Source organism: Thalassophryne amazonica, chromosome 7, assembly GCF_902500255.1.
Source record: "Thalassophryne amazonica chromosome 7, fThaAma1.1, whole genome shotgun sequence".
Lineage (NCBI taxonomy): Eukaryota > Metazoa > Chordata > Actinopteri > Batrachoidiformes > Batrachoididae > Thalassophryne > Thalassophryne amazonica.
This window is the reverse complement of record NC_047109.1, coordinates 1,829,382-1,854,286: the sequence shown is the minus strand read 5'-3', so window position 1 is coordinate 1,854,286 and position 24,905 is coordinate 1,829,382. Positions and strand designations below refer to the sequence as shown.

At 40.8% G+C, this 24,905-nt stretch overlaps 1 protein-coding gene across 4 annotated transcripts in view; it reads left to right on the top strand.

Moving 5' to 3' along the window:
- LOC117513554 (sodium bicarbonate cotransporter 3-like) overlaps positions 1-24,905 on the top strand; it is a 170,913-nt gene that overhangs the window by 77,390 nt on the left and 68,618 nt on the right. For all 4 annotated transcript variants that reach the window (XM_034173714.1, XM_034173712.1, XM_034173715.1 and 1 more), the window contains exons 2-5: positions 21,075-21,156; positions 23,271-23,411; positions 23,489-23,627; positions 23,713-23,873. In XM_034173714.1, coding sequence (XP_034029605.1) covers positions 21,075-21,156; positions 23,271-23,411; positions 23,489-23,627; positions 23,713-23,873 — 523 coding nt within the window. The remainder of the gene's footprint in view (positions 1-21,074; positions 21,157-23,270; positions 23,412-23,488; positions 23,628-23,712; positions 23,874-24,905) is intronic.

Below are 24,905 nucleotides of genomic sequence, written 5' to 3'. Positions count from 1 at the left end.
TTAATGCTAACTTTTAACATTGAAAATTGCCATAGACATGCTAACGCGTTAGCATCGCTCCCGTTTTTAAGTTATAAAATACATCAACTGTTTCAGAAGACCCATAAAGGTCGGTTCAACATAAAAGGTAAATAATACTCAGACGTGTGCTCTTAGGGTTTTAGCGGGGGAAAATTAAGCGAAGGAACGAATGAAGCAATAAATCGAAGCACTGTTTCAATCTACGAAACACGCTTTGATTTGTCACGGGTTCAAAGCAAAGCCGTGCTGCAGAAAAAGTTGTTCGGACCCGCTGCAGGGTCTGTGCTTGAATGATATGCCATTTGCGCCTTGCATAGACGGACAAATTACAGAAGAATCACTTCCTCCTTTGAAATGGAAGTATCCCATACTACAGACGAAAGGGTAGCGTGCTTTGCTTTTTAGAAACTCAGAAGAAACACTCGCTGCACTGCTACCGCGACTCTCCGGGGCCGCCATCTGTGTTGTTGATCCGCTGATGCGTTGACATGCAATTTTGCGTCGACGCAGCTAAATTTCTAGTTCTGGCTCCTTCACAGTTAGAGCTTGCAGGAGCAGATATATTTTGTTTATTTATATTTGTTGAGTCCAGCATGCACTTGTCAGTGAGGAAAGTTTACTGACTGTGGCTTTGCAGACGATGCTTTGATTTTTTTTTTTTTTTCTAGAAACATATGTTTATTGAGTTTTAACAGCTTACAACAACAAAAACAGTATTTTAATACACTGAAGAAGGCATATAACAACCAAACTATAGAACTATAAAATATTCCACTCCCCCCACCCCAAAGGCACTTAAAAATAACTAAATAAATAAATGAAAGAGAAAATAATAATAAATGGATAACGACATTACATCATCATGCACAGCTTAATGTCACATAGTTAAGGTATCAAGAGTTAGGGACAAGTTACCTTTAAATTTCCAGAGTTTCTTCAACTTCACAGTTCTCTAAAAATGCAAGAAAGGGATTCTATATCTCTTTAAATTTGGCTGATTTCTTTTTTAGTGTATATGTTAACTTTTCGAGAACAAGGCATGACGATAGTTCTTTCAGCCAGTGGCCAACAGAAGGTCTCCTAATGTCTTTCCAGCAAAGAGAGATCAAACGTCTAGCCTGTACTAAACATAAGTCCGTGAGTTTCTTCTCTTACTGTTTAGCATACAGTCCTTTGGACTATAAATTCAGAATACAAAGTGCAGGACAGTCGGGTACTGGATTCCGGGTCATCTGAGAAATGCATTTTAGAATGTCATTCCAGAAATTTCGTATCTCAGGACACTCCCATAGGCAGTGAAGTAAGGTGCCCTTTTCAACATTGCATTTAACACAGATATCAGGAATATTTGGATTCATCTTATTCAATTTATCTGGAGTAATATAAGTTCTCATAATCCAATTATATTGAATCAGTCTAAGGTGGGTATTACTGTTAGGAGTTGAGCCTTCAGAGCACACCTCTCTCCAATCCTCCTCTGAGAGGTCTATTTTCAGGTCAGTTGCCCATTTGAATTTTCCTGTGTTCAGCAGAGTCCTTATGATTTGTCACCAGTATATTATAGAGTAATGATATTTGACCCTTGCCATAATGATTGTTCACTGCTATGTTTTCTAACAGGTACAAAGGGGGCTGTGTATAAGAGTGCATTTGTGCATAACACAAAACTTCGAGCGGTAGGTATTTAATAGGTGTCTCCGAGGAATATCATATTCATTTCTGATTTCTTCAAATGAAACTAATTTACCTTCTTGTATAGATCCATAACTTTGCAAATGCCCTTTGTTGCCCACATTTTAAAACCTTGGTCTTTTCTGCCAGGAATGAAGTTATCATTCCCCCATATTGGTGAGAAGCCTGAAAACATAGTGGATTCACCAAGGAGTAATTGCACATTGTACCAGACATTAATTGTGTTCCTCACAAAAGGGTTATCAGTAAGCTGATTCAATTTTTTGACAGAGGCAGAGTACAAATAAGTGTCAAGTCGCAGGGCCTTTGGTGCAAGTACTTTCAAGTTGTACCCATGGTAGGTAAGGTTCAGGCCGAGAACCAGTGTATTGCAGCTTTAATCTGAGCAGCCCAGAAATACCATTGTAAATTGGGTAATTGTAACCCTCCTCTCTCATATGGCAGGTAAAGAAGTGACATTCTCAACCTTGACCTTCTGTTATTCCAAATAAACTTTGTAAATAATTGCTTCATCTTAGAGAAGAACTGTGATGGTGGGGGTAAAGGGACTGATTGAAATAGATTTTCCGACCCAATAAAGAGACTGGCAATGATGACCAACTATTCATGGATTCAGTTACTGTGGAGGTCACAGAATCATAGCTACAGGTTACTAAATCTTTAATGGTTGGGGTGATAGTGATACCGAGATATTTAAATCCATTTATTGCATTATTGAAAGGGTGTTTTATCACTGAATTTATCTGCTCCTGTTTGTTCAAAAACATGATGGAGGATTTTGTTTCATTTACTTTAAAGCCTGAAAATTTTCCAAATGCATCAATTAAATTAGTCAGATTAAGAATTGATTGATTTAGGTCTGTTAGGAGTAAGAGGGTGTCATCAGCATGCATTACAATGCGATGTTCGGTGTCCGATACTTTTATACCTGAAATGGAGGGGTGTGACCTCACCGCTATCGCAAACGGTTCCATTGCCAAAACAAATAGCAATGGCGAAAGAGGGCACCCCTGACGGGTACCTCTTGTGAGTTTGAAAGGGGGGTGATATTAAGTAGTTGGTGGAGACCTCTACCGTTGGGTCGGTATAAGCGTCTCGATCCATTTTCGGAAGTAATTACCAAACCCAAAATGGGATAACACATCAAATAAGTAGCTCCACTCCACTCTATCAAATGCCTTTTTCAGCATCTAAGGACAGAATGGCGGTTTGTCAGGGGTTCCCTCCCTCGCATGTATCAAGTTCAGCACCCTTCTGACATTGTGAAAGGCTTGACGGTTCTTCACAAACCATTCTGATCTGGGTTGATGACAGTTGGGAGCACCAGTTCCAGTCTTCTAGCCATTACTTTAGCAATAATCTTGGCGTCTGTATTAAGCAGTGAAATGGGTCTATATGAAGCGCAATTGGTAGGAGACTTAATGGGTTTTCAAAATAAGTGTTATCAGCGCATTTCTCAGGAATCTGGGAGACGACCCTGTTGGAAGGACTCCTCATACATAGCTAAAAGAGGTTCAACGAGTTTATCTTTAAATATCTTGTAAATGTCAATAGGGAGACCATCAGGGCCTGCAGCTCTACCTCCCCTCATATTATTAATAGCATCAGCAATTTCTGGAGCATCTAGTTTTTTTATCCATATGCCCTTTAATGTCATCTGGTATAGAAGGGATATAAAGATCGTTCAGGAATTCAGATTGTGTATCCAAATTTTTCTGAGGATTCAGCTGTATATAACACTTTATAATAAATGGAAAAGGTATCATTAATTTCCTGAGGATCTGTTGTTATTGTGCCACTCTGAGTTTGAATTGCAGTAATTGCCCTGTCTGCATCCAATTTCTTTATTCTCCAGGCCAACAGTCTCCCCGGTTTTTCACCTTGATCATAGTAACTCTGTTTGAGCCTAATAAACTGTTTTTGCTTTCAATGTAGATAATTCCTCGTATTGGGCTTTAAGTAACCTTAATTCTTGTTTTATTTTTGTGGAGTCATCCAAAAAGGCCTCTCTCTCCAATGTCTAATTTTATGGTCAAGCTCATTCATTTCCAATTTATGTTTGTTGTATTTGAACTGTATAAGAAATATCATACCATGGATGTATGCCTAAAGGTCTCCCATCTGACAATGGCAGAAGTCTCATCCGTATTTGTAATGAAGAACAAATCAATTTGTGTCTCTAAGAATTGCAAGAAATTTGAATCGGAAAGCCATCTGGGATGAAATCTCCATCTAAGAGTGCCTTTAACAACCCCTCGGGCCCTATATAGAAATTAAATAGGAGAGTGGTCTGAGAGTAGTATGCTGTTATAGTTACATTTAATCATGGAGGAGAACATAGAGTTGGAAGTTAGAAAATAATCTATACGTGAGTATGACCTTAAATCTAGAAGAATAGCAAGAAAATTCTAGCTATCTGAGTTTAACCTCCTCCAGGGGTCACACAAGTTTCAAATCCTTTATGTTACTGTAACAGCTTCTTCCTACTTTGTGTATAGGAGGAGTCCACCCCAGTTGACCGGTCCAATTTAGGGTCCAAGTGCAATTGAAATCACCTGCTATAAGAACCTTCCCTGGAAGAGAAGAAACTAATAGAAATAAATTTTCAAAGAATTTTGGATTTGTCATTGTTCGGGGCATACGTATATGTTAATCATGTTTATCGTTTCTTCTATACAGTGTACCTTGGACAATCAATACCTACCACCAATATCACAAATGACATTGTCCACTTTAAACGGTACAGATTTATGAATCAGTATCATCACCCCACAAGTGTGTGATAAATAGGAGGCTGAAATTACTTGTCCTGACCATCTCCTTTTTATCTTTATCACTTCATCTGACAGTAATGGGTTTCTTGGAGATATACAACTGATGAATTATTTGTTTTACCCTACTAAGTACCTGCTTCATTTTAGCCAGTTCCACCATGCCTCTAACATTCCAGGATGTAAACTTCAAATTTGCATTAAAAGACATATGCCAAAAAATCAAGTATAAATATTTTCAACCAGGTCCCATGTGAATAGGAAGGATGTGAATTAAACTGTGAACTCATTCTTAAAAAAGGATTGCATGTCGTTATTCCACACTTCAAAATAAAATTTATATTAATAACCCCTAAAATATTCCCAGCTCTGTCTCCCCAATGAGACGACGTATCCTCCCCCGTAACATTGAGAGCTAACCAGACACTCGAACTGATCCACAAACAATGAGGAGCAGTTATGAACTGACGAGTCACACAATTAACAAGCCTCCGCCCACAATCGGCTTAGTACAATAAGCAGGCAAATTAAACTATATTTACACGCATATCTGGTGTGTGGGATTAAAACCACGTTAGTCAGGTGCAGCCTGGGAGAGCATCATCATGCACAGGACACAGACAGTACCTTTTCTTGATGGATGAAAAAGAGAGTTAAAGTTTCACGCCGACTGCTGCCTTTGAAAGTTCAGACACTGACCATGGTCATCCCAGAGTAATCGCGCTAATCTCGGCCAGCCTGCTCTGTTTCCAGTTCTTTGATGAACGACTGCACACCTGCAGGATCAGCAAAGATGCGTGTTTTCCTTCCGTGGAAAAGCCTGAGCTTGGCGGGGTAATCATGCCGTAGTCCACTTTAAGTCCAGTAGTCGTCGTTTCACGTCATCGAAACGCTTTCTTTTCTTGTGCAGCTCGGTGGAGATGTCCTGAAAGAACATGACCTGGTGGCCTTCATACATGATCTTGCCCTTCTTTCTTGCCGCTTGCATGACTCGGATTTTGTCACCAAAGTTTAAAAACTTATCATGACTCGCAGAGCGGAGGATTGTGGAGCACCTGGCAGTCTGTGCGCCCTTTCGATAACCAGCGGGGCAGGGAAGGTCTCGGGTTCCAGGACTTTGGGAAGCCACTTTTCCAAAAACGCAGCTGCATTTCCCTTTTCAACTTTTTCTGGGAGATTCACCAGCCTCAGATTTGAACGACGGCTCCTGTTTTCTAGGTCATCCACTTTAGAGGTAAGCTCAGACACCTGTTTCTCCAGCATCGCAATTTTAGTTTTCTCACCAGCCATATTATCCTCTATGTCACCAATACGATCCTCTGCTTGTTCCAGTCTGCATGAAAACTCTAAAGTCTGACTTGATTCCATTGATTGCTGTCAGAACTCCGTCAAATTTGGAGCCAAAATCGTTTTTCAGAGCTGCAATTGCTTCTAAAATCCCCTCTGCTCCAAGAGTCTGCACGATAGCGGTTAGCTTGTTAGCATCTTCCCCTGCTTCTTCAAGACGGTCGGTCTTATTCTGAGCCTTTTTCTGGTGGCCCATGGTAGTTTTTGGTGTTTTGGCCGACATGTCTTAGATTACAGATACACTTAACTTTAATTTAATAAAGAAGCGCCTTCGCTTCTAACTCAGGATACTTTAGCTTAGCCGATTGCTACAGAGAGCTCAAAAAATGCGACCGCTCAGCTCCGTGCCATAGCCACTCCCCTGCTTTGATCTTTTTGAGTGACTTCCTGAAGTCAGTCATCAGATGTGTGTCTGTTGGTGGTTAAAGTGTTGAACGTGGAGACACAGTGACTTATCTTAGCAGTGACATTCAGTGTCGCCCATTGAAAATGTGTGGTGCATTATGAAGCGCAAAATACGACAACGGAGACCCCGGACTGTTTAACAGCTGAAGTCGTACACCAAGAGAGAATGGGAAAGAATTCCACCTACAAGCTTCAACAGTTAGAGTCCTCAGTTTCCAAACACTTATTGAGTGTTGTTAGAAGGAAAGGTGATGTAACACAGTGGGAAAACATATCACTGTCCCAGCTTTTTTGAAACCTGTTGCAGGCATCCATTTCAAAATGAACAAATATTTGCACGAAAACAATAAAGTTTATCAGTTTGAACATTAAATATCTTGTCTTTGTGGTGAATTCAACTGAATATAGGTTAAAGATAATTTGAAAATCATTGAATTTTGTTTTTATGTACATTTTACACAACATCCCAACTTCCCTGGAACTGGGGTTGTAGTTCTGTGTGGAGGATGTGCTAATGCACAGCACCAGCACATCCCAGATCTGATCTGACCTGTAAGTGACGTTGTGTATTCCACACACAGAACTGCTCCAGCGCCGCACATACAACCCATCTCTCCCTCTGCTCATACATCTGTGTGAATCCACTTACCCTCAAGTGCAGGACACTCAGACTTTTTGTGGTCAGTCTCTGGTCTTTCAGTTGACTGCATACACATCAATTCAGCCGCTCATCACAGGCCTGATCATTCTGTCCCCAAGTCCAGTTTGGTAACACGGTGCCGTTACACTGGGTGGCAGCACATGTTAAATTCCTTTGATTACGTCTGTCAAGGACGGAATAAAATCATTGGTGTTTATTTATTTGGTCTGTCTGTTTGTTGGCAGGATTACATCCAAACTACTGCACAGATTTTGACGACATTTCACCCACAGATACATATTAGGTCATGAAAGACTCCATTCGTTTTGGAGGTGATCTGGATCTGATTTCTGGATCAAGTTTCACTTATATAGGCTTTGAAGGATTACATCAAAACTACTTCATGTGTTCTCACCAAATGTGCACCACAGATAGATATTAGGCAGTGGTGGGCACAGATAACCAAAAAATTAACTTCGATAACAGATAAGATAACTGAAAAGTTATTTTTGATACAGATAAACCGATAAACCCACCCAAAAATGTATCGGAAGTTACAGATAATTGATAACCGATAAATTCCAGTGTTGTCTATGGAACATTTGCAGTTACTAAAGAGCTGAAATTGATTTTTAACACGATCTCTTTTGAAAGCATCAAAAGCGGTAAAAGACCTAAAGAATAAGCAAGAATGTTTGACCATGCTGCCCCCTGCAGGAAGCAGCACAGACAAATCCTGAGAGCACCCACAAAATCAACTCTTTACTAATCATAATCATTTTTCTTTGAACATTCTGCCCCTGCTGGAAGCTCTTGTTTACAACAGCGCTCTCAGAACAGAGACACACCGAGAGCAGCCATAAGACCAGCTCTCTATCAGTTTCAACGTTCCGGTCAGGCGGAGGTCTTGAAAAATAAAGTCATACTAACTTATGGTTTTTTGAAAATACTGATAGAATAACTTCATTAATGTCAATTCTGTCATTTGTACAAAGATAAAATATAACATATATCTTTTAATGTTGAATAAGGCACTAATTCTGAGGTTTTGTAACAAACATAGACCTCAAAGCATTCTGGGTAAAAGTGCAAAACAGTGATTGGTTCAGTCATTCATTATGTAAACCAACACGTTAATGTGACGTGTGTCGTGTGTTTATTTAAAAACAGGCATTTTTACAGAGCCCTGGAAGTGTCATCGCAATTGCATGTTTTAAAACTTTTATGATGTTGTAAAACGTGCACTCAATATTAGTAAGTAAGTAAGTAAATTTATTTATATAGTGCCTTTCACAGACATAAGGCCATGTACACACGTTGTCGGGTATTGTAAAACCGAATATCTTACCCTTTCAGTTTGGGGAAAAAAACTTCATCCACACTACGTCGTTTAAAAAAAAATCCATCCTCATCGAACCGTATAAATGTATTGTAATTAGTCTGCCAAACCTTTGGGTGGCGGTACTGATTAAAATTCTATCCAATCAGGAGCCTTATGCTCTTGTCGTCACTTCCGCAAAAACTAAAAACATGGCGCCAACCTCGTTCGTGTGGAGCGATAAGGAGTCGGAATTACTTCTAACCGTAGTTTTAGAATACAAAGTTAACAAATATATGCACACAAAAAGCGCCTGGACAATGGACAATACCAGCACTTTGAGAGCAGCCATGTACCCAGACGTTTAATACTGCCATGAACACTCCTGGCCAGTAGATGGCAGTAGCGGCCTTGAAAACTTGTCAAACAAAATTCCAGATAATCCTTGTCTGCTACATTTAAGATGCGTGGAATTTAACAAACGCAAATACACTAACGTCTATAAACCCAGAGAATATATTCACGAGAGTTTTAGGCACTAGAGTTTAATGCTGTTATCTGTGGACCCTGAACAGAGTGTCTGAAATGCATTTGTCCTGTCGTGACCGTCTGAGATTACCTTATGCTACCCATAATGCATTGCTGCCTGGCACAGCATGTGCTCACAAAACCTTAAAAATTAACACTTTACTTTAAAAAGAAAACATATATCTTATATTTTCACTTTATAAACTTCAGACATGACAATAATTTTAAATAACTTGTCTAAAATGAGTGGTTAAAATTTGAACCATAAGTTAAAAATGCATGCCTCTGGATGACTTGGTGATATTGCGATTATATTAGTATGGTGTTAAAGGAAATGACTTTTTTTGGTCACCAGTTCTCCTTTGCTTACAGGGGATAGAGTGGTTTCTGTTTGCAAAGGGTAGAACAACATGCCTATTAGGAAACTTTTAACAGGTAGATCTCAACAGCTTTAACAGTTTTAAAAATGTTTTTCACTGTTCAGCTTAGTTTAGTACGTTATCGGTCTAAAAGTTATCGGACGGTAATTCATCGGAAGATAATTAGTCCGATGATGGTTTTTAAATTTATCTAAAAAGATAAATCGATAATGAAAACATTATCTTCGATAATTATCGGATTATCGGAAGTGTGCCCACCACTGATATTAGGGCGTGGAAGACTCCGCTGAATTTTGGATGTGATCTGAATCCAGATTGGCGGATGTCAGAAATCTCTGATTGTTCTTGTTTATTATTGAGTTTTAGTTTGTTCATTTCTGATTGTGTACTGGGTAGAAAAATGTTAATTTTACTAGACTGAACTGCTCCTTGTCCCAGATAAACCCCAGCAGATCATCAGAGCAGAAGATGTTGAGCCCTGTGAACCACCCCTGAGCAGAAACCTGAACCCTGTGCAGCTCTGGACCTTATTTCCCAGAAAGCATTGCTTCCCATTTGCCTCCACACAAAGGGTTTCATGTTGCTCTCAGGAAAAAAAAAGATAAAATGATTTGTGACTTGTCCCAATTGTGTTGAACCTTGCACACTAAAATACTGTACAGAACACAGAATGAGCCATTTTGTCGTCACACATGGAGACGTCATTGTTCCTGATGAACTTGTGGTTCAAACTGCGGCGCTTTCAGGGTTTTGTTTCATGTGATCAGCAGCATTGAAGCAACAGAATTTATTGTGCAGATTAAAAGTTGTCAGTCCTTTCTGAAACACAAAGGCCACACAGGACGTCACAACTGCAGTTTTGTGTTGCAGTTGGGGAACTTGCTGTGCGGAGTCTCGGTCTCGGTTACTTCTGCTATTTTTGGCAAATCTGCCCAGAATCATCTGACTCGTTTGGATTCTGTCAGAGGAGCCGTCGCATTCCAGGAGTCACCACTTTGTAAAACTGTTCATGGTTTTCTGGACGGTTCTTCTCGAGAGCCCGACTGATATATCTGTTGGCTGATAATATCAGCCGATATGAGCCTTTCATGGACATGTATTGTCTTAAAACTTTTATTTTACTGAATAAACAATGCAGGAAAAAAACTACCAACATTTCCAACAACCAAAGTGTTGTCCAGCAGAGGGATGGCCGACAGCATTATTAACAGTGCTGTCATGCATTCATGGCTGGGACCCCGATCACCCCTTGGCCATATTAGCTGGTTGATGCTGCCAGTGAAAGCGCGTGGGTTGGTTGTTCATTATAGTTATTATGATAAAGTTCATGTTTAAACTGTAAAACATTGAACTTCAGTTACATTTCTTTGTCATAAAGGTTTGACAATGAAATGTTGGCATTTCTTTATGTGTATATTGGCAGATTATGCTCGTATCTGTATCGTAATTTTTTTTACTCCATAATATCTGTATTGGCCCACGTGAGTCTGGGCTGTCGTGTTCTGTGAGTGCTGCTGTAGTTTGTCAGTGTTTTTAGTGGCTGTGGTGTGGAGCTGAGGTGGGTAATTTCTCACAGACTCACCCACCGCCCCTGATGAAAGCTGTCTTTTACATTCTGGGACAGAGGACTTTACCTGTGGAGCGTAAGTGTTTTGGCTGAAGCGTGCACTCACACGGTGCTGATGGTAATGGCACCTCTATGTTTTCTGAAGTGGAACTTCAAACGTACACTAATGATGTCACTGCTGATGTTGTGGCAGAGCTTTGCACTCTGAGTGCCGTTGTGGGAATAAATGTCTTTCTTGTCTCTCTGGATTCATGTTGACTGAGAGAATGTGTCGTAAATGTCAACGGGCCAGAAGAATGAGCAGGAAGCAGAAGCGCACACACTATGTGACTGTTAACTTTAAACAGAGTTTGAGGAGGAGAAGTGAAGAGGCATTCAGGGTCGGCAGAACAAACCCAGTTAAAATGAGCGCTGCAGTGTTTGGTTGCCGCTGCACAGGCTCCGCCTCCTTTGTGTCTGTGTTTATAGCAGGCTGGTGTCAGCGAGCCATCAGTTCAGCTGGAAGTGCTTGAATCTGGTGCTTCTTACGACTTGTGAGTGACTATTGCAGGGTTCAGATTTGTCTCCTGCCTCTGCTGCAGACGTGTTCATTCCGTCTCGGTCTGAGTGCTTCCTGCTGTTGTGAGTTTTGTGCCGAGCAGCTATGGAAGACTTTTGGGAGATATTGCGAGCCACAGAGTGGCCAGAGCAGCATCGCTGGTATGTATCTGCTGGTTTTGTTCAAGTCTGTCAACTTCCTGTTCCAGAGTCACCTCATGTGCACTTTCTAACCATCTGAGACGGGTCTGTGTTCAAAGATCAACAGGTTTCGGTCTTTACAATCCAACACAAAAGGCATCACAGTTCAGTAAACTTGTGAATCTGTCAGGTATGTGTTCTGCTTTGTCTTCAGTCTGTTTAAGTAGGTCACTAACCGCTTGTACAACAAGATGCTGCACTTTTTTTCCCCACATTTGTCTTCCTTGGAAACTCACCCACACTCTGTCAGACTGGGTGGTCCTTAAAGACCTGGACTTTGACCTGGCCGCTCCAGGACATTAACCTATCTATTTCTGATGTGTTCCTCTGGAACTTTGCATTTGGCACATTTATATACATATACATATATATATACATTTATATGTCAGATCTTCTTCATGTCTCTGTATTTTGTTGAATTCACGTCTCCCTCTATCCCAACAAGCCTCCCAACACAGCATGATGCTGCCATCGCCACCTGCACGCACCAACCACAGCATTTAGCCTGACGCCTAGCAGGCTCTCAGTGCTCAACGCTGAGCCAGAGCGGTACCGCCATGCCGGCCAAATCTACTTGCCGCTTGCAAGTAAACAATTTTAACCAAATAATCCAAACATGTACAATAGTGTTCAGAATAATAGTAGTGCTATGTGACTAAAAAGATTAATCCAGATTTTGAGTATATTTCTTATTGTTACATGGGAAACAAGGTACCAGTAGATTCAGTAGATTCTCACAAATCCAACAAGACCAAGCATTCATGATATGCACACTCTTAAGGCTATGAAATTGGGCTATTAGTAAAAAAAAAAAAAAAAAAAAAAAAAAAAAAGTAGAAAAGGGGGTGTTCACAATAATAGTAGAATCTGCTGTTGACGCTACAAACTCAAAACTATTATGTTCAAACTGCTTTTTTATCAATCCTGTGAATCACTAAACTAGTATTTAGTTGTATAACCACAGTTTTTCATGATTTCTTCACATCTGCGAGGCATTAATTTTGTTGGTTTGGAATCAAGATTTTGCTGGTTTACTAGTGTGTTTGGGGTCATTGTCTTGTTGAAACACCCATTTCAAGGGCATGTCCTCTTCAGCATAAGGCAACATGACCAAGTATTTTGACATATCCAAACTGATCCATGATACCTGGTATGCGATATATAGGCCCAACACCATAGTAGGAGAAACATGCCCGTATCATGATGCTTGCACCACCATGCTTCACTGTCTTCACTGTGAACTGTGGCTTAAATTCAGAGTTTGGGGGTCGTCTCACAAACTGTCTGCAGCCCTTTGACCGAAAAAGAACAATTTTACTCTCATCAGTCCACAAAATATTCCTCCATTTCTCTTTAGGCCAGTTGATGTGCTCTTTGGCAAATTGTAACCTCTTCTGCACATGTCTTTTATTTAACAGAGGGACTTTGCGGGGGATTCTTGCAAATAAATTAGCTTCACACAGGCGTCTTCTAACTGTCACAGCACTTACAGGTAACTCCAGACTGTCTTTGATCATCTTGGAGCTGATCAATGGGTGAGCCTTTGCCATTCTGGTTATTCTTCTATCCATTTTGATGGTTGTTTTCTGTTTTCTTCCACGCGTCTCTGTTTTTTTTTTTTTTTTTGTCTATTTTAAAGCATTGGAGATCATTGTAGATGAACAGCCTATAATTTTTTGCACCTGTGTATAAGTTTTCCCCTCTTCAATCAGTTTTTTAGTCAAACTACGCTGTTCTTCTGAACAATGTCTTGAATATCCCATTTTCCTCAGGCTTTCAAAGAGAAAAGCATGTTCAACAGGTGCTGGCTTCATCCTTAAATAGGGGACACCTGATTCACACCTGTTTGTTCCACAAAACTGATGAACTCACTGACTGAATGCCACACTACTATTATTGTGAACACCCCCTTTTCTACTTTTTTTTTACTAATAGCCCAATTTCATAGCCTTAAGAGTGTGCATATCATGAATGCTTGGTCTTGTTGGATTTGTGAGAATCTACTGAATCTACTGGTACCTTGTTTCCTATGTAACAATAAGAAATATACTCAAAACCTGGATTAATCTTTTTAGTCACATAGCACTACTATTATTGTGAACACTACTGTACATATCTGCTGATACAGAGTCCCAATCCAATACTTGTATTTGGCTTGATGTTGTACTTGCACAGAAACCTATTGCAAGCACTTTGAAAATCAATCCATTGTACACACTTGAGAACTTTACAGCTATGCCATACATTGGGGGGAATCACCTTTGATGAAACCTAGTCTTAGCCATTTCATTTATTTATTTTTTTCAATTTAATATTGGTATTGATATTATACATGTTTTTGAACTGTAACTAATCAGAGTACAGCACAGTACCCTATTTCTCAATGTTTCATTAATTGCTATTTACAAGTAGGGCTGTCACGATTAGGAATTTCTGGAGACAGTTAATTGTCAGACAAATAATTGCGATTGATGAATATATTGTCTATTTTTTTTTTCTTTCTTCCCCTTCTTTATATTCTACTATTGTAGTATAATTACACAACTCTGGAAGAACGTTTGGCTTCTGTGAGTGGAGAAACTGGGAACGTGCACCATTTTTATTTTTATCTTCATTTCATACAGTCCCAACTTTTTCTGATTTGTGGTTGTTTCTGTTGCATTTCTGAAATTGTTTCTCCTCATCAGTCACATTTTGTGCTTAAACACTACATTAAGCTCAAGATTGAACAAATAAATACCTTTGGAAAATAACAGCTGTTAAAGTTCAGAGTTCTCACCTGCTTTTTGTGATCTGTGTGTCTGAACATCACCATGTAAGGGTTTTTGTTTTTTTGTGGCTCAGTTCATTCATATGTTCTCATTTTTTAAATATGTTTTTAAAGATATTTCACCATTTATTTCATCTCATAATCTCATAAATTCAGCATACAACGCGCACATGGTGTGAACAGGACGGTAACGGCAGAATCACACCTTTAGAGAAAGTTCAGAGAGAAGTAAAAGCTTCACATTTTGGTTTTGTTAACATGTTCACTCGGGTTAAAATCCTCTCTTTGCTCTGCGCTCACTGCGCACTGATGGTTCTCAGACTGTAACGTGTCGCGCCTGCGTTCAGGAATCTCCCTCACGCACCCCCTCCCAGTCAACAGGCTGCAGACTGCGCTGCAGCCTGTTGACTCCGCGCGCGCACACACACACACACACACACACACACTGACAGCTCCACATTTTAGACGGCTTTTGAAGAAGACGGCCACTGTTTTAATCGGCTGGCCAAACGGCAGGACGGATCGCCTTAAGACGAGAGCGAGGCTGCAGCCACAATGACGTCAGATTCTGAGTCGTTTTATGCTTTGTGGATAAAATAAATAATTCACGGTAATCGCGAATATGAAAAATAATCGTGAATATGAAAAATAATCGCGATTGACGAATATTGTAATATTGTGACAGCCCTATTTACAAGAATTACCCATTAGAGGACGCTCTAAAAATAGTCTGACCTGCAGCAACTTTTTGTCATCCACTGCTCTCTGCAACAACTTGTTGGTGCAGATTTGATTGCTGCAAGAAATGTATGAGAATTTTTTTCTTATTACTCAACAATGAGCATGGGAAAATTTTTAATTAAACACATTTATATGAGCACTATGTTTATTAATCCTCATTATTAAGCAAGCTAGCTAGCTAGTATATTTGGCTAACAGCAATCTAGCTGAGTAGCAAGCATTTATGTATGGGCTGTGAATACACACCATATTTTAAACTGATTTGAACATTATTTCATTGGTCAAAACATTTGTTTTCAGTTGCTTTGGGTCCGATGCCAATCTCAGTTTTTGGGACTAATCTGTATGTACATTTGTATGCTTGCAACTGACCTTGACTGGCCTGATGCAGCTCGCTGTACTCTTCCATGTGACTGTGCTTCAGCTGACAAACCTTCCTGGTGGTTTCAGCTGATGCTGGATTGGTGGTGCTAGAGCTAGTACATACTGTTCTTTAAGTAACATAGTGATTTATCAGAAATGAAAATAAAGGATGTCCACCATGCTCAGGGCCACTGCCACAACCCAAGGAGTGGCATATTTAATTTAGAAATAAAGCATTTGGTCATTGTCAGAGTTGTGATCTGTAAAAAAAAAAGCAAATCAATTAACTAACAAAGAATGATCACGCTGGAGACTGAATTTCATTTCCTGATCAGGGAGAGCCAGCATGACCCCTCGACACTGTTCGTCATTCAGCTCTGAAGGGCCCGCCCACTCAGCTCCTGAATTTATTTGCACACAGACATATTACAAAACAATATACAAGGCACAGCTGCACAGTAACGGGCCAGTAATAAGCCATTAACTGTGGCGGAAATCATCCGTTGAGCCGTTGATCAAGCAAGAGGACAAATCACAATACTTAGTAAGCTAGTTACCCCAGTACATTCAATAATAAGAATTTAAAGGAAGCACATTCATCATACAACACAATTCAAGGTTTTCCATCAGATACACATTCGTCGAACACCATTTCTTTGTATAAATATTTAAACTGATTGATATTTGGACGTTGGAGTTTCTCAGGTAGCTGTGTAAGGCATGCTGCAAGTGGAATTAAAAAAAATGTGTCATGTACTCTGTCCTGTGCCATGTTCTTGACGTTTTCTTCAAACACAGGTGCACAGGAATAGAACAAGATTCTCATGTCTCCCGTTCTCAAAGATGCAGTTTCTTCTGCTTCTGTCTCCTGGTCTGGTCACGTTAGTGCTGTATTTCAAGCTTGTAGTACGTCTGCTTCTGATCCTGGTTCAAGTTGACAGGCCTCTCCTTGGTCACAGCTGGTTACTTGTCTGCTTCAGGACCCTGGTATCTGCTTCAACCTCTGGTCTTGTGTTCACTCCTGGTCACTCTCTCTCTGTTATGATGCGCTTCCAGCCGTTGCTGGGCCTATAGGCCATCAGCCGACACTGTTACACGTCGCTCCCCTTGTCTTGTTCGGGATCTTTCAGGTATCTTTGTCTTTTGCAGTTGGATAGATGTACCCAAGATGACCTCTGCAATTTTCACTGCAGTGGGGTTGGTTACCAGCACTTGGAATGGACCTTCCTACCTCAGAGATGACCAGTTCTTTCTCTTAATAGTCTTTATCAGCACCCAGTCGCCAATCTGGATCTTATTCTCAGGGCCCTGCACAGAAATAGGAGAGTCTGGTATCTTGTTAGCGTGTATGACATTCTTATGGGATAACACACGTCTCATATAATCATCTAATCCCTCATCCTCACTATCAGGCCCAGCTATTTTCTGTAACTCTGGTATTCTGTAGGGCCTGCCATACAAAATTTTGAATGGCGTAAGGCCAGTCTCTGAGCTGGGTGTTATATGCATGTACAGTTTCACCAAATCCAAACAATAAACCCAGTTTTTTTTTCCTGTTTCTTCCATACATTTTCTGATCTTACTTTTAATTTTCCCATTTGTTCTTTCCACTAAATCTGCACTTTGAGGATGATAAGTACAATGTGTTTTTGCATTTATTTTCAAATGTTCTGTCAAATGTTGAATGACTGTATTTACAAAATGTGTACCATTATCACTGTACATTGTTTCAGGTAGTCCATGTCTTGGAATTATGTCTACAAAGTACCTTTGCAACTGTCAGAGCATCTGCATGTTTAACAGGGAACACCTCTACCCATTTGCTATATGCATCAATCAATACTAGGCAATATTTCATCCCTTCACATTGGTTCAATTCAATAAAATCCATATGGATCTGAAACAGGTATTGAGGGGTTGGAAATTTTCCTCGTATTAGCTCTCATTCCCCTGCGGGTTATGCTTTGCATAAATTAAACATGCTCTGCAGTAATGTTTTGCATATGCCTGAAATCCAAACGTCACAAAATGAGTATTAACCAGTCCAACCATTCCAGCTGTAGAAACGGGACATGGTCCATGAGTTAAGACAGCTGCCCACTTGAAAAGGCTGTGGGGCAGGACTGGTTTGTTTGAGGATCAGGCATACACACCATCAGTGGTTTGGTGGACATTGTGATGCATTAATTTGCAAAAATTGATTGATTGGATTAATGATAAGCATTGATTAATATCGTTTATTACGTGCAGGCCAATCTTAATATGACAAATCAATTCCCAGCAACGATCCAATACTCCAGTTAGATCAATACACTGCCTACCATGTAGGCATATGGGCAAATTTGACCCCACCACTGTACTCCAGTGCCACATCCTCATGTCCTAGTGAGTCAGAGCGTCACAGAGACAAGGTCGAGTAATCGTGACTGGGCCTGCCTTATGCTGTCCCAGGGTTTAAGATGGGATCTTACCCATCGTGGGCTCACAGCCTTCCATACTGGGCAGGGGTTCCAAGGGGTGGGGGAACACCCATTAAGAGGTGTTATGTCAAAACAGTTTTGATTGCACAGAACATCAAACGCAGGATCATTGAAAGTGAATTGAAGTATCATTCAGCAGTTTATCCCAGAATAGAACTGTCGGATTAATCAATGCTTAAAAAACAATAATAAATAGAAATAATGACAGAATCTGATACATAAACAATGTTTGGGTCAGGATGGACAATAATCATGTGAAAAGTTGTCCAACAATCTATATCCTTTAAGGCCTAAGTTAATCTGCATGTCAAATAATAATTAATAAGCACTTCATTGGTCATCAATGCTTTATGAAAGCCTGCAGCTTCTTGTTTGATTTGCAACAGGGGTTAGTTACATGTCATGAGAGTTCACATTATTTCAGTCAGAACACAGGATGATGAAAATATTGAGTTATTATTATTTGTTGCTTCTACACTGCTGTCAATTCACCCTCACCAACATTAATGCTTTCAACAGGAGCTCAATAAACATGTTACAATAATCAACATAGTCTTACTGTTCACACACTGTACAACCTTCTGCTCTGCTCTTCAGCTGGAGTGATAAATTACACTTTGTTCCCAAAACAAACCACGCTTCAAAAAATAGAACACTGAATGTATTTGGTAACGTCAATGCAACGTAATGCAAAACAACATCAAAGCTGGAATTGATTACATCAAACAGAACAATATCCCTCAAAATTTATCAGTAACAAACACCTTTAAAACACTAGTATCATTTACATGTCAGCAATTACACGTAAAACCCCTGTGTTTCATGTGTTAAAGCACAACAAAACATCGCTGCAGTGTTTCTCAGTTTGTCAAGTTGTGTGTGTGGAGCGGCAGGGAGAGGAGGAGGAGGAGGAGGGAGGTGAGCATTTAGAGCTTCCCTCAGCAGCTGTGTGTGTACACACTCCTCCTCCAACACCCCAGACCAGGAACAGAATACCACAACTGTTAGAACAAACAAGCAAAATTAAATCAAAATCAAATCAATTTTATTTATATAGCGCCAAATCACAACAAACAGTTGCCCCAAGGCGCTTTATATTGTAAGGCAAGGCCATACAATAATTACGGAAAAACCCCAACAGTCAAAACGACCCCCTGTGAGCAAGCACTTGGCGACAGTGGGAAGGAAAAACTCTCTTTTAACAGGAAGAAACCTCCAGCAGAACCAGGCTCAGGGAGGGAGGGCTCAGAAATTACCCAACTCTTCTCAAATAAAAACCCAAAAAATGTCCACAGGTCCAAAGAAGACCTGTGTTACATTACACGCAACATATTACACACATGTAGACACGTAGAACTCAACGGAACTGTTAATTACAGTGGACTGATAGGAGACTTTTATTTTCTTCTTCTTCTTCTTTCACCAGCCTTCTGTCAGGCTGTTTGGGGCCCAGAGGTCAAGAACCGGGTATGCAATCACAGTCTCACCAGCCTAAGGCACACCTGTACAATAGTGATGCTGTCTAATCAGCATCTTGATATGCCACCCCTGTGAGGTTGGATGGATTATCTCACCAAAGGAGAAGTGCTCACTAACAACATAAGTGAACTTCGTCAAGTAATTTTTTCAGTGCACACATATGCAGTTACGCGACGCACGTCATCTCGACAGACTTATCTGGGTCACTCACCACGTCGAGCAGACTGTGTTTTTTAATAATAGACAAACACACTGCTTCACTTTAAATGCGCAGTAAGTCTATTTCAGATGATCAGTGTGGACCCTCTTTCTCTTAAAAGGCTTTATTTTGCTCTGTGTCCCGTTGGAAAGTGGTAGCTTTAAGGGCTAAATTATTAGCTGTTACATGTCCTGAGCCCATGCTCTAGTCTTCTTCTGTTGTTTTTCTGGGAATGTTACAGCACCACACGCAGGCCTGGCATATGTACTACAACGTTTAAATGAAGCTTCGAGGCACAGAATTTGCCTCCATCATTTTTTGTAATCGAGTTATTCGAGTAATCGTTTCAGCCCGAACATTTTGAGGTATTATACAGTTTGACTGCAGTTGGAATAAATGGCCTGCAGAGGCGCTGTGTTTTTGCACTGAGGGTGCAGAAATTTATTACTGAAGGAGCTCTTTAAGGCTCCCACAGTCTCATTTAAGTAATTAATGTCGTGTCAGCTTAGCTAACATCCTCCTCTCACCCACCACCTCTATGGGGTCCATAGTGCATTCCAGGACAGAGCCAGCCGTTCTGACTAATCTGTTGAGTCTCTTCCTGACCCTCTCAGAACTTCCACAGCCCAGCAGACCACAGTTAAACTCCAATAACAAAATTAGATTAAATTAGATTAAACTGCAAAAATAACACTTAGACAGCAACAACGCACAAAAACCCCAAATTAACCATCTGATAATACAGAAAAGAGGTGCAAGTTATAATCTGAAAAATATATATTGTTTTATTATTATGATTTTTTTTAAACAAAAGAAAAATAATTGAGCTTGGCATGATATCAGATTTTTTTACTTTTACTGCACAATCACAGTGATATTTTGCACATATCTGCAGAACCTTTATTTTCTGATTGAAGCAAAAGAAAAACATTTCTGCAGCCACGATCACTGGAGCTGGTCAGCTTGTAGAGCTGGTGGCTTCCCTCACCTCTCTGCTTCGTCCACGGCAAGTGACACTGAGGTTCAAACTCTTTTGTGATACCCACCAAGATGCCAACACTAGAGACACAGCAATAGTTACAGAAAACCGATGAGGACAAAATTAACCATTTAAAACAAAAGGAAGTATTCAGCACCCTTTGGTCACTGACTTGTTGATGTTGGCGTTTCACTGAATCTGCAGTGTTCTTCTGTCTGATTGACAGGGTTGTTAAAGTACTGATTGATTCCAAGTTGGATGATCCAGCCGTGAGCGTTTTTCTGCCGCAGCGACCGTCAGTGAATCTCAGCTGAACTCAGCCTGACTGAAGGTGGTTTCAGTGTTTATTCTCATGGATTTAGAGATCAGCACTTTGTAGTCCCGCACAGAGAAATGATTTTCATACAGATAAATATTTGTTGTTATGTTTTGCTTGGCGGCGGCGGCGCTGCAGTGTCAGTAACCTGTGTGTCAGTGTGATGCTCTACAAACACACAGCAGCTCTCCACATTTATCACCTGTCTGGCTGCAGGACCCACTCCCACCCAGACTGCTGACAGGAATCCGTCCCAGGACAGTCTGGTCCGGAGATGCTGGTGTCACACGTCCTGTGAATCTGAGCTGCATTTAATAGTGTGTATTTGGTGTGTTTGCAGGGTAACGATGACGAGGCGGTGCTGGACCGGGGAAAAACCAGCTCCACCCTCTACACAAACTTTGAGAGGGAAGAACTGGAGAGTGAGTCCGTCGTCTGCATTCACACTCAGAGTGACAAACCGAACCTGTGTCTCTGACCGCGAGGGGCTCAGGTCTTCAAAGCTTTTACACAGCTCTGCGTGTCCGATCGCGCACTTTTCAACTGATGCAGACACTCAGAGTGCTTCACAGTGAAGAGGCACACACACGCACACACACACACACACACACACACACACACACACACACACACACACACACACACACACACACACACACTCTGTCTGATGTCAGCACTCACCTCCACACCAGGATCAACAACAAAAGGACCTGCTGACTCTCTCACCTCTCAAGTAGCCACTCCCCACCTGAAGACTGCAGGGGGCGCTTTAAAATAAAGGCCCCCTGACACTTGCACGAGTTTATCTGCACACTTGCACACACTCTGCAGTGCATGAAAACTCGTGACAAACTCATTGTGCAAAGAAAATTTTGAGATGTTCAAAATCTCCATCACGCATTCATGATGTGAACTTCAAGTGAACAATTTGCAAACAAGTCAAAAACACTTTGTGTGACTGCGAGTGGTTGCGTCAGTGCACAGCATTAGAGCACAGCTCGTCTGAACGATTATAACAAAATGTTAAATCTCTCATAAGCATACTTTTACAGCTACTCATAAGAAGGAAAGAACATGCAACTGTTTTACCAAGCCATGACAATATAAACATGACAAATATTTACATTTTAAGACGGTTCCAAATGCTTTCTCCACCTCGTTCAGCGCGTGCATGCGAGAGAGGGAAAAGCTGCTGCTGGAGTGGTCCGCTGTGATTACGATTAGAGCTGTTTTCAACAGCCAACTCCAACAGAAAATTATTAATCTGAACCAAAATAATTATTTTATATAGGCACCATCCAGTGCACAACGCCTGGCAGTCAGTGGAACAAAGCAACGGCATCCAGTTGGGAACACAGCGGATGGGATCGTCACAGAAATGTGCGTGCAAGTGCACAGATCTAAGTCGTACAGATGTCAGTGGCCGTTCCACCAAGTCCAAAAGAACACATCCAAAAAGGCTACACACCCTATTTAAATCGCATAAAATGTTGTGTGTTTTCTTTGACGTGCAGACACGCATTACACGCCATCTCGTGGTGGCATCACAAAAAATAAACAAATGTGTTGGTTTGTGATATCATCACGAAAAGTGCCACATTTTCATGGTGGGAGCACGAAAAAGAAAGCGTGAGACTGGGTTGCACGTTATCAACGTGTCGAAGCTCATGTTAGCAGACTCTGTTCTAGGCTGCAGCGTTATACAATACTTATTTTGATTATTATTCTCAAAACTTGTGCAACTGACAACAGGAAAACAATATGTAATGTTATAATATGTTTATTTTATTTATGCTTTTGTCATCTGGCAAGAAGTGCTGTGGCACCTGCTTTTCCAGCAGGGGGCGCTGCAGTACCTTCACTTCCCACAGCCCACCCAAAACCTCGCAGTTTTGATTGACACATGAAAAGGAATAACAACAGAATTTAAATCCCATGGCTTTCTGATTAAATTTAAAAATGTAATATTTTTAGGTTATTTTAACTATTACAGAATTGAAAATCAGATCTTATATTATTTTAATTATTATTTATTTTGAAAAAAAATTAAATTGCATTTTCATGAGCGAAGGGGCCGTGTCCCACACTTAGGGAATTACTGCTCTCGTTATTACATTCCTGAACCGTTGCAAATATAAAACAGACTGTTCCTGATTTTAAATGAAATTTATTTTGAAAGTGCTTTACAACTTAACATGCACAGTTTATGCATTAAACTGAAAGAAAATAGACAAACAAGAACATAAACATTTTAACAAACTGACTGTAATTCTGAATGAATAAATTTAAACCTGAGATGACGTTTGTATTTTTAATGGTGCAGTTTTATAGAAGCAGGTAACTTTTATAGTCTGCTCAGCTTGTTGTCCACCCGCCCTACTTCAAGTGATTGTTTGTTTGTGTGGTTATGTGCCGTCACTTCCGTGTCTTATTGTATTTCCGTGGTTGTGGTTGAAGTTGTTTGTATGAGACCAGAGGGTTCTGGTTCCTGGTTGTCTCGGTCTGGACTGTGTAATCGCGGTTTCTTTCGTTCCAGGTCACAGGGCGGTCTATATTGGCGTTCACGTCCCTTTGGGCCGTGAGACCCGCCGGCGGCATCGTCACAAAGGACACAGACACCACCGGAGGCGGCAGGATCGGTCAGACCGGGAGGACGGGCGAGAGTCTCCGTCTTACGGTTTGTCTGGACTCGATCTCCTCCTATGCTTGGACTTAGAGTTGAAGGTGATGAGTTATTTGTTTTGGTCTTCACAGACACGCCGTCTCAGAGGGTCCAGTTCATCCTCGGGACGGAGGACGACGATGAGGAGCACATCCCCCATGACCTGTTCACAGAGTTGGACGAGTTGGCTTTTAAGGACGGAGACTTTCAGGAGTGGAAGGAGACCGCCAGGCAAGCAGCTGGTCACATGACTGTTTGATGATGTGGGAACGTCTGGAGATTCTTTGGTGAGCATAAACTTCTCCCCCTTCCTCAGGTGGCTGAAGTTCGAGGAGGACGTGGAGGACGGAGGAGAGCGGTGGAGTAAACCCTACGTGGCCACGCTGTCGCTGCACAGCCTGTTTGAGCTGCGCTCCTGCATCCTGAACGGCACCGTGCTGCTCGACATGAAGGCCAGCAGCATCGAGGAGATCGCAGGTCAGAGCCCGCGCTGCGTTCACTGCGCCGGCTTAGAACAGGACACAGCCTGACTGGACACAGTAACAAACAAACATGCTGCACACTAAATCCAATAACAATATGTCATCCAGTTCAGATCATGAAAAAGGAGCGTTTCCATTTCCGCCCTCACGGTGCTGGTGTGCCCGACGCACATTAAAGCTTTGAGCACGGGAGCAAATTCTGTGTCTGTCCCATATTAATGTCTTCTTAAACATTATTTGTAACTGATGCATAACTGCAAATGACAGGAAATATAACACAAAGTAATGGAAACTGCAGCATGTTCAAGTTGAATTGGTTCAAATTGTGGCTCCTCTGTGATGGAAGTTTTCTGGGAATTCTGGATAATCTGCTACAGATTTTTTGTTCTGCTGCAGGGAAACAGTTTAAAGTTCATCAGAAATAAACTCAAATGGGGCTGGTTCAAGCAAAACAGTGAACAGACTTTTTTTTATAACCGTTTATACAGAAAAACTAACACGCCTCGTAAGTCTTTGATTTTATTATATCATGTTTTTGACGGAACTCGTCAGTTGACATTTTAAGTTTTTTCACACAAATCTAAATCTGTCTTTGGGATGAATTTACTTGAAATGGTCTTCATGCAAACGTGATATGTTAGTTTGCTAAATCTACATTTTATGGTTCTTCTGTTACATGGGTGTGAATATTCATGTGGAGTAAAATACGATAAAAGTTTCACACCCTCTAAAAGTCAGATGTTGATGTGAAAAACGGCGTGTCGTTTTGCACAACGCGTAAGTTGTGCGTATTCCAGAAATGCTGACATCAGCACTGGATGGAAAAATCTGTGTTATTTTGTTTCCCATTTATACAACCCCTGGCAAAAATTATGGAATCACCGGCCTCGAGGATGTTCATTCAGTTGTTTAATTTTGTAGAAAAAAAGCAGATCACAGACATGACACAAAACTAAAGTCATTTCAAATGGCAACTTTCTGGCTTTAAGAAACACTATAAGAAATCAGGAAAAATAATTGTGGCAGT